This window comes from Balaenoptera acutorostrata, chromosome X, assembly GCF_949987535.1.
Source record: "Balaenoptera acutorostrata chromosome X, mBalAcu1.1, whole genome shotgun sequence".
Lineage (NCBI taxonomy): Eukaryota > Metazoa > Chordata > Mammalia > Artiodactyla > Balaenopteridae > Balaenoptera > Balaenoptera acutorostrata.
Window position 1 is genome coordinate 115765684 of NC_080085.1, and position 12434 is coordinate 115778117.

General features: G+C 40.9%; 1 protein-coding gene across 1 annotated transcript in view; it reads right to left on the minus strand.

Annotated features, from left to right (window-relative positions):
* GPC4 (glypican 4) overlaps positions 1–12434 on the minus strand; it is a 110410-nt gene that overhangs the window by 32350 nt on the left and 65626 nt on the right. Inside the window, exon 2 of the mRNA XM_057538715.1 lies at positions 4822–4980. Coding sequence (XP_057394698.1) covers positions 4822–4980 — 159 coding nt within the window. The remainder of the gene's footprint in view (positions 1–4821; positions 4981–12434) is intronic.

Sequence of the window (12434 nt, forward strand, 5' to 3'; positions counted from 1 at the left end):
AAGACCTTGCACTGAAGCAGCTGGTCTAGTCACATGTTGAGAAGATTCACAGAATTTGTAGAATTGAAAGGGTCTTTTAGAGAGCACCCAACTCAACCCCTTCATTTTATGGATGGGAAAACTGAGACCAGTTAATTGCCCCAGGTCACAGTGCGCTCACAGCAGAAACTGGCTGACAACTCAGTGGGCTCTGCCTCCTGGGCAAAGTTGCTACATTTGCTCCTACAATGGCAAATGAAAGTAGTCTTCCCAATGCACTAGCGTCAGACAACATCACTATTTTCTTAAAATTTCTTTTAGAACATGCAAAAACATCTAGCAAATAACTTGATTCGGGGAGTTTGCAAGCAATAATCTATCTTTGTAGTTGTTAACATCATTTTTGCTATGTAATTCAGAAATATATTTAACATGGCAGCTCTAATCTTAATCTATTTGGGTTGTTTGATTTCGCTCTGATTCTTTGAAAAACAACTAGTCTCTCACAAAATGCGACATTTTGGGCCGGGTCTTTATGTTGTGGTCCCCAAACACGGATTATGCCGCACTTCTATTGTTTCTATTCCTTTTGCCAAGCAATTCTTTCAAAGCCCCCTGAACGGAGTATCTGATTAGCATATTCATGAGACAACTGATTCAGCTATGTTAATTAGCAATTCTACTTCAAAAAAAAAGAAAAATTCCCAAAACTGGCCAAGAGGGGGAGCAGCTAGCTCTGTCACTAAAGTTTTCTGACTATGTCTCTAGCCCAGGATAGTCGATTTCTGGTATTGAATATTCTAAGTCAAAGATTAGATGAAGAAGATTAACGTGTGAGAAAATAAAGAGGTGAGTCCTTAAACTCAGAAGCGCAGGTTTAAAATATGGGAAATCTGAGAATTGGGGTGGGGGAGGTGCTGCCTAAGGAAGCTCTTCTGTACTTCAGCCAGGTCTGAAAACACACACACGTGCACAGAGTTTACAACTTAAAAACTGGTTTATACACTGTAGAGTCTCTTTAGAGGTGCAAACAATAGAAAATTACATGTGTAGAACAAAAAAGGACCTTAGAGATAAGTGGACTGACTCCAAAATGCCAGCGCTGGCGCTCAGACTGACCAGAGCTCATGGAGGCAGAATGATAATGGGATGCTTTCTGGTAAAAGAAGGCTAATGCCCTAAAAGCCTCGAAACCTTATTTTTATTTGAAAGTTTATTTAAAACAAACAAACAAACAAAAAACCTTGTTCCTGCCTTAGAAAGAAGTGGTATCTCATAAACATGACTGAAGTTTTGATGACAGATGAAGTTGCCTGAGCTCAGGATCACCACGTCAAAGTTATACTGTAAACTTGGAGATGGCAAAAAATGCTCCTCTGACGTACTTTGACCTCCTATGTTCCCATGTGTCCTTTGCTATTTCCTCAGTACTTATCCTCAGCCTTCCTTATGCCACCTTGCTGCCCCATTTCGGTTCTCCAGTCGCCATCTTGTTACTCTGCCTAACTTCCTCCCTTCCATTCACATCAATAACCCAGGGTTTGGCTTTTATACAAGCTTAGACAATTCTTTGACCAAAGCACTCCACCCTTGAATTTCTGAGAGTCACCACAGCCCCTATACAATTTCACTCAACATCGTCTTCAGGCCTTGTGGAGTACTGGCAGGTCATAATTGCCAACCTTAAAAATCAATCAATAAATGCAGCACCCACTTGAGGATTACGGTTTGTTGGACACCCATCAACTGAGATATTACCATATAAAAGCAGTTAATTGTCTCAGAAAGCCTAGCTTGGAGGAAATATGCAAAATATCCCAGCTCTGTTCTGATCTCCAGGCCAAACACATTTAGGCTACAACTCCTTCAAAAAAATTTAAATCTATGCTCCCTACCTTTATTGTCTGTGCCATTGTCTAATTTGAAGTCAGAAGAAACAAGCTGGGGTTTCATCATCATTTTTCATGGGCAGTTTTGAAACTGATAAACAGCGTTAAACACATTTATTGAAGGTGAAGGCTGGTAGGGAAGGGCAAGAGAAACTTTTTCTGTCCTTTTTTTTTTTTAATTTTATTTTTTGGCTGCACTGGGTCTTCTTTGCTGCACGTGGGCTTTCTCTAGTTGTGGCGAGCGGGGGCTACTCTTGGTTGCAGTGTGCGGGCTTCTCATTGCGGTGGCTTCTCTTGTTGCAGAGCATGGGCTCTAGGTGCACGGGCTTCAGTAGTTGTGGCACACGGGCTTAGTTGCTCCGTGGCATGTGCGATCTTCCCGGACCAGGGCTCGAACCCGTGTCCCCTGCATTGGCAGGCAGGTTCTTAAGCACTGCACCAACAGGGAAGTCCCTTTCTGTCCTTTTTTAAAAAACGTATGTTAATACTTACTGATAAAACTTCTCTGTGTGGCTTTTTAAAAAGTACACACTGGAATCATATGAATAATGCTATAAAACCATGGGGAGTGAGAAGGGGAAAGAATAGTGAAACTATCAGGCCCACTGGCAAGAGAAATCACTAAATGTCTGTGCACTCCACACCTGGAGGAGACACGTCTAAGAAGAAATGGGGTGATTTGGAGGCAGTGACCTTGGAAGTTGGAAACTGCCTCATCTCCACTGTATCTTGCTACTGACAGGCTAGCCATTTCTAAAGAGCAGGAATTTTCCCTTCTAAGTCCCATTATTCAACCCCCAAGTGGTAATTTTTAAATATCAGCATCTCAAGTTTTCAAAGATGACTGTCTGATTATCTCTCTAAGTTTTCTCCTCAAAGGAAAAGAAATTGCTTCGGTTACTGTCTTGAATGAGAAATGCCATTGTCAAGAGAATACCATTTTTTTCAATAATCATACTGATAATTTAGTGGCCAAGAGACAGAGGTGGTCTAATGATGTCTTTTGCCAATAACACTCATCTTCACGTGGTGTTAACATAGTTAACAGCCTGTGCATTGGGGATTATAGAATAATAAACAGGATATATAGATACATAAATTATTTCCATCCATCCAGGGAAAGGAGATAAAGACTAAACACAACTCCACATACAAAGCATTGGGGGAAATGGGCACAATAAATGGTACACTACATGGAAAATTTTAGTTCAACTACATTACAAATTAAATATGCTTTTGTCAGGGCTTCCCTGGTGGCACAGTGGTTAAGAATCCGCCTGCCAATGCAGGGGACACGGGTTCGGGGACACGGGTTCGATCCCTGGTCCGGGAAGATCCCACATGCCGCGGAGCAACTAGACCCGTGAGCCACAACTACTGAGCCTGCGCTCTAGAGCCCGCGAGCCACAACTACTGAGCCCACGTGCCACAACTACTGAAGCCCGTGCACCTAGAGCCTGTGCTGCACAACAAGAGAAGCCACTGCAATGAGAAGCCCATGCATCGCCAACAAAGAGTAGCCCCCGCTCGCCACAACCAGAGAAAAGCCCGCGCGCAGCAATGAAGACCCAATGCGGCCAAAAATAAAATAAGTAAAATATAAATAAATAAATTTATAAAATATATATATATATATAAATATGCTTTTGTTGTCTAGCCTGGGAACCGACTAACACATTAAATCAGTTACCAGTTTCAAATAACGAATCTCAAAGGCAACATTTGAAATACAACCTGTTCTTTAGCTGGGGGCTGCCTTATCAGCTAGATCAAATCTAACTTAATCCCACTTCTCACCATGGTAATGAGCCCTTTGCAGAAATGCTCAAAGACATTTCACGTCTCAAAAATTTGCCTTGTACTTCTTCACCACACAGAATGTCAGGAAAAGCATGCTTCAAAGGTACTATGTAATTAGAATGGCCTTTACAACAGGTACAAAGGAAATCATTCCTATTAAAATTAAATTTACTTCATAACGACCTGCAGACTGAGTGAACAGCACCAGAGAAAGGAACCCTGAGGTGTTTGGACCCCATACTCTAGTTCTGAAAGTCTGTTATCTATTACATTGCTTCAGATACGATTGAAGTGCCTCTCTTCTGGCTCAGATTGTCTATTTCTTCACTCTGAAAAGAAAGTGTGCATGTGAAAATCTGTGTTTGGCACAGGGGACTGAAATGGGTTTTCTTGTGGCTTTAACGTGGATTGACCAAGGCTTCAGCTAAAATGAGGCCAGGGATGGTGCTGAACTTAATGAAGACTGGAGCCCAGGAGCTACCTCTGGGTCACTGCTGCATGAGCTTTAATCCTGTGTTCTACAGGGCTTCTAGGAATTCTAGTTGGCTTTGAGGGATCCATTCTGAAATTTAATTTGAAGTCCAGCATCTGCAGAATCTCTGTGGTTATTTTGACTAAGTTTTCAGATGCCTGCTTTTTATTAGGAAGATTTTTCTTTAGTGACTTGTGTCAACAACACTATTGTGTGTTCACCCAAGAATATAAATGAAAGCATTTAAATTAAACTACTTTAATCTCTTTTTTGGCTCCTTGTGACCATATTTCCATAATGGCTACCATACCGTACAGATTCTAGTGTATCTGGAAGGATTCTAGCAATAAAGCTGTAAGGCTAACTTGCCCCTGGGGTCCAGCCAGGAGAGCCTCTTGGGAGAAAACTTGAACACTGAGAGAAGAAAGGCACTTGGGAAAAGCAACTGTACGAACTTCACTGGCAGCTCGTAGATGTGACTTGACTAAAAGGTGTAAGATGAATTCAAGGGAGTTCCCTGGTGGACCAGTGGTTAGGACTCGATGCTTTCACTGCTGTGGCCCAGGTTCAATCTCTGGTCAGGGAACTAAGATCCTGCTAGCCGCATGGCAAAAAGAAAAAAAAGAATTCAAGAACAAAGCAAATATCTACACTTACTTAGACCAAAGTTCCAATACATACCATCAAACTTCTTGTAACGGGACGCAAAGACAGCTTGCAAATGATTGCACTGTTCACTGACCACACTTTTGAAATCATCCTTACTTTGCAGGCTGTACTTCTCCTCCATCTCTTGGGAGCAGCAGGTATAACCCTGGGGACAAATCTTCAAATGATCACCTGGAAGATAAAATGTGGGACAATCAATCTCCATCATCATTCATCAAGTCCAAAACGGAAGAGTTTGATTTAGGTGCACATGCTTGGCTTCATTTCTCTCCGTGATGTTCCTGCAAAGGCCCAGGCATCATGCGTATCTAAGAAAGTTTCATTATACTGAAAATATTGATTTCCTTCTTGGAAAAATAAGATAATGAAGCCATCTCCAAAAGACAAAAGAACTTTCTAATCAGGAAGATTGTTATCGTACAGGAAAAATCAGTGTGGCCAGTAAAGAGAGTATCATTCAATATCAATGGAAGGCTCGCATAAATTCTTCGAGATTTTATGCTAAGTACTGTGCAAGTCATGCAAATGAGACATAGTTTTTCTAGCTTTGGGAGTTTACACTACAAGAGAGGGTACCGTTAATGAAGAATGATTTGTAAAATATGTGACAACAACCAAGAACTGAGCAAATATATAAGCAATCGATGTGGCAAACAGAGCAAAGGGATAAGTGCATTTCAAGGAGTTGTCAGCCAAGAGGAAAGAATGGAGTCCACGCTGGGATTTGAGTCTATGGTTAAGTCACAAAGGGGGATGTTAAATGATTGTCAGTTTTAAGATTTTCTTGTTCAGCATCTTCTGTACAGATGTTAGACACTATAATATTGACCTTTATGGTTGTGTGCGGTGTAGCCACTTGTCCAAATACAGATGAATGGCTTGCAGTAAATGTCACCTTTAGGTAGCCCTAAGGGCCAAGAAAATGTCAAAGACATGCAGACCATCTGCCTACCCTACACCAACGGCATTCTGTTTGTGGTTTGGACCTGAGGGTTTGGAGAGCTTCTGCCTTGTTCCTCCTCTGTCACAGACCAAAAATTGTGCTTTGAACAGACCACGCCTCTCCCTCATAATGACCAAGAGATAAACTCACGTTAGTCACACCAATATTCATTTGTGGGGTATAGGTGCCCTCGTATCATTTTCTACGGATGTTTATAAGGATTCACCTTCACTGTTCCTTCTGTTATTGCAGTTCATGTTCCATGACAGACAAAAGGGGTCTGAAAAGACCTAAGGTCTCAGGAACTCAGGAAGGCATATACTGAAGACATATGAACCTATCAATGGTAAGTTTGTATAATAAATCAAGGGAAGAGGAATGAAGAGCAAAATCTTTTTAACAACACTAATCATGGACATGAACTGGGCCAGGAGCCGACGGCCATTGCTGCTTCTTGGCTGTGGGTGCTTAGAGGAAATAAGTCTTCACTTCGGACAGATACCAAAGTAGTTTTTGCGGAGGGGGCAGATTTCAAATAACATGGTGTTGGCAATTTATTTGACGAACACTAGTACTGTCAACTGCACAGATGCAAATAATTACATAATCAGATATATTCCTGATCATTCTTCCTTCCTGGCAATTCAAAAGTAGGGAGTGTTATTGCCAGACAAAAACGGGTACGCAGCATTAAAGGACTTTTAAAGAAGGGGAGAAGGGAAACATTCTTCAAATAACTTCCTCATCCAGAAACTGCTAAATGCTTCATTTGGTATTTTTGAAACCCTTGGTCAACCGATAATTCTAACAAAGGCGGGGGGTGGTGGGGGAGGCACAGGGAAGAATGTGAAAGCGTTTAGAGCTGTGAGGTTGCCGAACATCTTAGATCTCATTAGTGGAAGAAGCTTAGTTTTCTGGAAACATCTTGTTACAACCAAAAACAAAACTGCCTCTTGACTGGCTTAACAAGTTCACAGCAGGCCTTTGGTACTGGGACACCTAATTAACAAAGAGATATCCAGTTGTCTCCTGGTTTCAGGGTTGAGGATCTCCCCAAACACAATCTTAATACATAAAGTAATACAAAGGACCCCCAACTAGTACAGTACTTGATGTAGCTGTATTAAAGTATCCATATCACTCTCACACACCACAAAGAAAATTAACTGAAATGCTCACAATGAGAACTCAGGACGTAATGAATTATAAGAAGAGAACAGCGGGCTTCCCTGGTGGCGCAGTGGTTGAGAATCTGCCTGCCAATGCAGGGGACACGGGTTCGAGCCCTGATCTGGGAAAATCACACATGCCGCAGAGCAACTAGGCCCGTGAGCCACAACTACTGAGCCTGCGCGTCTGGAGCCTGTGCTCCGCAACAAGAGAGGCCGTGATAATGAGAGGCCCGCGCACCGCGATGAAGAGTGGCCCCCGCTTGCCACAACTAGAGAAAGCCCTCGCACAGAAACGAAGACCCAACACAGCCATAAATAAATAAATAAATAAATAAATAAAAATTAAACTTTAAAAAAAAAAAGAGAGCAGCTACTATTTAAAGATTTTCACAGGCTAAAATTAATCACAGGCTGGTTTTCAAGCCCCTGCAAAGATTCGATTGTGGTAATGCACTGAATTTCCAAGGCAAAACAGTTCAGAGTCTGGAAGCGAATCTATATTCACCTAAGCTTAACATGGTTCACACATACAATAAACGAAAGGGTCATTCATTGGATCTTATCAAAATAGGCGTCTATGACCAAGGAAAAAAGCACCCTTTTTTGCACCTCCAATGCACATATGCACAGACACACACACAGAACCTAAAACCAGAAAATTCGAAGAGACAGCAGGAAAGAATACTTTTCTACATATAAGAAGGTGCTAGATGTTGAGAGTTTTAAATTTTTGGCACTGAACAAACACCCTTCAAAAATGGGTCACAGCAATTAAAGTTTTACTGGTGACCGACTGAACTAGCCAGCAGCTAAACAAAAGGCCCGTGCACTCCACCCACCACCTACCCACCAGGGGCCCTCAGCAGGACCTTCGGGAGACCTGCTGATATCTGAACACTGGAGCACATTTATTTGTTTTGGCAAAAACTAAGGAAAAAGAGTCCACTTCCATGTTACAGAGAAGATCTTTACAGGAAGACTCTGTCTAATAGTAAAGGCTTGCCTTGTGGAAAGGGTGACAACTGGGTAGATACCTGGCTAATGTATCTGCTGGCAAAGTCATCTTCCCCTGAGTGCAAACAAGCCACTCCAACAGGCCACTTTTGCCCATCTGAGCCTTGCATACACCACGTATTCTGTCTGTGTTTCTAAAAAGCATTCCTTGAAAATGTAATCTGACATTCTTGCCAAAAGCCCTGTCCAAGACACACTTATGAATTAAATCCCAAGCCACACATGGGCCAGTGGGGATTCAGTGCCGTAACCAGTTTCCGCTGATGAGAAGTTACTAGGAAGGAAAAGGGGACAAGTCTTGGTGCATCTGAAAATGAAACTACAGCTCTGCACTGTACTAAGAACTCGAGCAACTCATTTGATTTTTAAAACTTGAATATTTCTACTGTAACACCAAAAATGGTTTCTATGATTAAAAGCCAGGGCATACGTATCAACGGAAAGACATTCCATTTTGCCTGTTGGAGACTGCTTCTAAAATGCTGTGTCTGAATGAGACATGCTTTTTGTTTCTGGAGATCTCCTCTCAACCTGGTGATCCTGTATACTTCTTATTTAAGAAGGATGTCACAATTTGTTCTTTAGGCTGAAAGCGTTGAGCACAGGGACGACAGGATCCAATGTGGGACAGGAAGATGACAGCCACTGCAGGGGAAGCGATGAGCTCATGCATTAAAAAAAGGGGGGGGGGTGGCCCTAGAGGATTCTGATACATACCCTTCCTGAAGAATTCTAGCTTGAAAGGCTGAAGCATTAGAGCCACAGAAGAACCAGGAATCGAAGTTCATCCAATGGTTTGAGTAAACAGTGGGTTATGATCTACACCCATCATTTGCCTCCTCTATTTCCCTAACTCAACCTCCTGCTTCCGGGCCCTTCTGTGTTCTTCTCCATGGCCCTCTTCTGTCTGCTTTCCACTCTCTTTTCACTCTGCCCATCCTGTTCTCTCTTACCACACTTCACCTCTTCAAACTGCACATAATGTGAAACTGAAGGACTTTTTTGTTTGTTATACTTGTTGAGAGTTCCCTGTTCTTAATTTTAAAAGCAGGTGAATTGAAGGCTTTATGGATTTCTAAGAAAGCACCTAAATTAAGTTGCTTTTTGTACATGGCCCTCGATTAGGGTTTTTCTTTGTGGGTCAGTGGCCCTCAAAAGAAAAAATGTCCCTTAGCCTTGTCCTCGGAGGCTTGGATGAGAGTCAATGAAGCGTGCTTTTAAAGCTTAACTCTGTGGCATTAAAAACAAAAAAATCACTCAAAAGAGCCAAACTTTTTTCAGTCACACCAGCTCTGTGTAATTTCTCTTTAGTCTTAATATCAATGCCTTCGTTTTTCAAAGCTGAACAAAGACAATCACAATAAATTACTACTCAATCCTGCCGAGTGTGTGGATTGGTTCCTTTTTTTTTTTTTTTTTTTTTTTTTTTTGAAGAACTTCAACTCAATAGTTAAAGAAGCAGGCATTGAATATGAGGAATCTAGTCCATCCTTTAACAGGGCTCTGCGGCGGGCAATCTGTAGAACTGTGCTTTCTCATTTTATTTCATTTACTCCTCCCACCAAAGGCTGGCTGTGATGTACAGATGGGGTGCAGATAATGTCCATTTATTTCCAGTTACTCATAACCCACCTGCCCACATTAAATGTTATAAATGGCGGTTACATTCTCAGGCCAGCTCCCAGCCTATTTACTATCAACGTAACTACTTCTAACTGTAACTTCATTTTTTTTCAGCTTAGTATCATATTTTATTGAAGATGCATTTAAAATAACATCCAGATTCATGTCTTTTTTACATAAAAGGACATTTTCTGTCAGTGTCATGTAAAAGATGAGTAAAGGGACATTATTAACATATTTTATAATAAGATTCTCCCTGATACACCATTATACTCCAATTTATTTTTTTCAGTAATATTTCCACATTTTACATTTATTAAAGCATACATATACTTTTTTTTAATACAACAGGTTCTTATTAGTTATCCATTTTATACATATTAGTGTATATATGAAAATCCCGATCTCCCAATTTATCTGTAACTTCATTTTGAAGTCCAAGTAGAAACCAAGAAAATGTCTCTCAGATTCTCACACATTTTGGGGGACATGATGATAGGGGAATACTTGTAGTTACCACTAGGGTTTCAACTTTCTATACCTGTAGGAGATAAAGTAAATGTCTTCAGGATTACTCCTCCAGAGTCCTAAATGGAGGAAACAGCAGCCAGAAATTTTTATGGGACACAATGCAGAAAACCCAAGCGTGCCTGCACCAGCACGATTTGGACAGCAAACGTTCTCTGTAGCCCAACTCATTTTACCAAAAATGCAACCAAATGCCTTTGGTAAAGAAGAGACACACAAACTGCACCCTAAGGGTGGGGGCTGCAGTGAGGGATATTTGAGAATAACAGACTGGAAAGCACTTAGGAAAACTGCCAATGTAAGAGATTCGATTTTGCAATGGCCTTTCATGCAGAAAGGGATTTGGAGAAAACTTAGCTCCTTTTTCGTGTGTGTTTTTTAAATTTTTATTTTGTTGAAGTAGAGTTGATTTACAATGTTGTGTTTAATTTCTGCTGTACAGCAAAGTGACTCAGTTATATATATATATATATATATATATATATATATATATATATATATATATATATTCTTTTTCATATTCTTTTCCATTATGGAAAAGAATCACAGGAGGGCTTCCCTGGTGGCGCAGAGGTTGGGAATCTGCCTGCCAGTGCAGGGGACACGGGTTCAAGCCCTGGTCTGGGAAGATCCCACATGCCACGGAGCAACTGGGCCCGTGAGCCACAACTACTGAGCCTGTGCGTCTGGAGCCTGTGCTCCGCAACAAGAGAGGCCGCGATAGTGAGAGGCCCGCGCACCGCGATGAAGACTGGCCCCCACTTGCCGCAATTAGAGAAAGCCCTCGCACAGAAACGAAGACCCAACACAGCCATAAATAAATAAATCAATTAATTAATTAAAAAAAAAAAAAAGAATCACAGGATATTGAATATATAGTTCCCTGTGCTATAGAGTAGGACCTTGTTGTTTATCCATTCTATATATATAATAGTTTGCATCTGCTAATCCCAAACTCCCAATCCTTCCTTCCCCCTTGGCAACCACAAGTTTGTTCTCCACATCTGTGAGTCTGTTTTTGTTTCACAAATAGGTTCATTTGTGTCATCTTTTAGAGTCTACATATAAGTGATATCATATGGTATTTATCCTTCTCTTTCTGACTTACTTTACTTTGCTTAGTATGATAATCTCTAGGCCCATCCATGTTTGCTGCAAATGGCATTATTTCATTCTTTTTAATGGCTGAGTAATAGTCCATTATCTATATCCACCACATCTTCTTAAGCCAATCGTCTGTTGATGGGCACTTGAATTTCTTCCATGTCTTGCTTATTGTAAATAGTGCTGCAGTGAACACTGGGGTGCAGGTATCTTTTTGAATTAGAGTTTTCATCTTTTTCTGGATATATGCCCAGGTGTGGGATTGCTGGATCACATGGCAACTCCACTTTTAGTTCTTTGAGGAGCCTCCATACTGTTTGCCATAGTGGCTGCACCAATTTACATTCCCACCAATAGTGCAGGAGTTTCCTTTTCTCCACACCGTCTCCAGCATTTATTATTTGTAGACTTTTTAATGATGGCCATTCTGACTGGTGTGAGGTGGTACCTCGTTGTAGTTTTGATTTGCATTTCTCTAATAATTAGAGATGATGAGCATCTTTTCATGTGCCTACTGGCCATCTGTATGTCTTCTTTGGAGAAATGTCTATTTAGGTCTTCTGCCTATTTTTAATTGGGTTGTTTGGTTTTTTGTTATTAAATTGTAGGACCTGTTTTTATATTCTGGAAATTAAGCCTTTGTTCGTCGCATCATTTGCAAATATTATATCCCAGTCTTTTCATTCTGTTTATGGTTTCCTTTGCTGTGCAAAAGCTTTTAAGTGTCATTAGGCCCCATTTATTTATTTTTGCTTTTATTTCTGTTGCCGTGGGAGACTGACCTAAGAAAACATTGGTATGATTTATGTCAGACAATGTTTTGCTGTTCTCTTCTAGGAGTTTTATGGTGTCTTATCATTTTGAGTTTATTTTTGTGTATGGTGTGAGGGTGTGTTCTAGCTTTGATTTGCATGTGGTTGTCCAACTTTCCCAACACCACTTGCTGAAGAGAATGTCTTTTCCCCATTGTGTATTCTTGCTTCCTTTGTTAAAGATTAATTGTCCATAGGTGTGTGGGTTTATTTCTGGGCTCTCTATTCTGTTCCATTGATCCGTATGTCTGTTTCTGTGCCAATACCATGCTGTTTTGATTACTGTAGCTTTGTAGTATTGTTTAAAGTCTGGGAGGGTTATGCCTCCAGCTTTGTTCTTTTTCCTCAGGATTGCTTTGGCAATTCTGGGTCTTTTATGGTTCCATATAAATTTTAGGATTATTTGTTCTAGTTCTATGGAAAATGTCA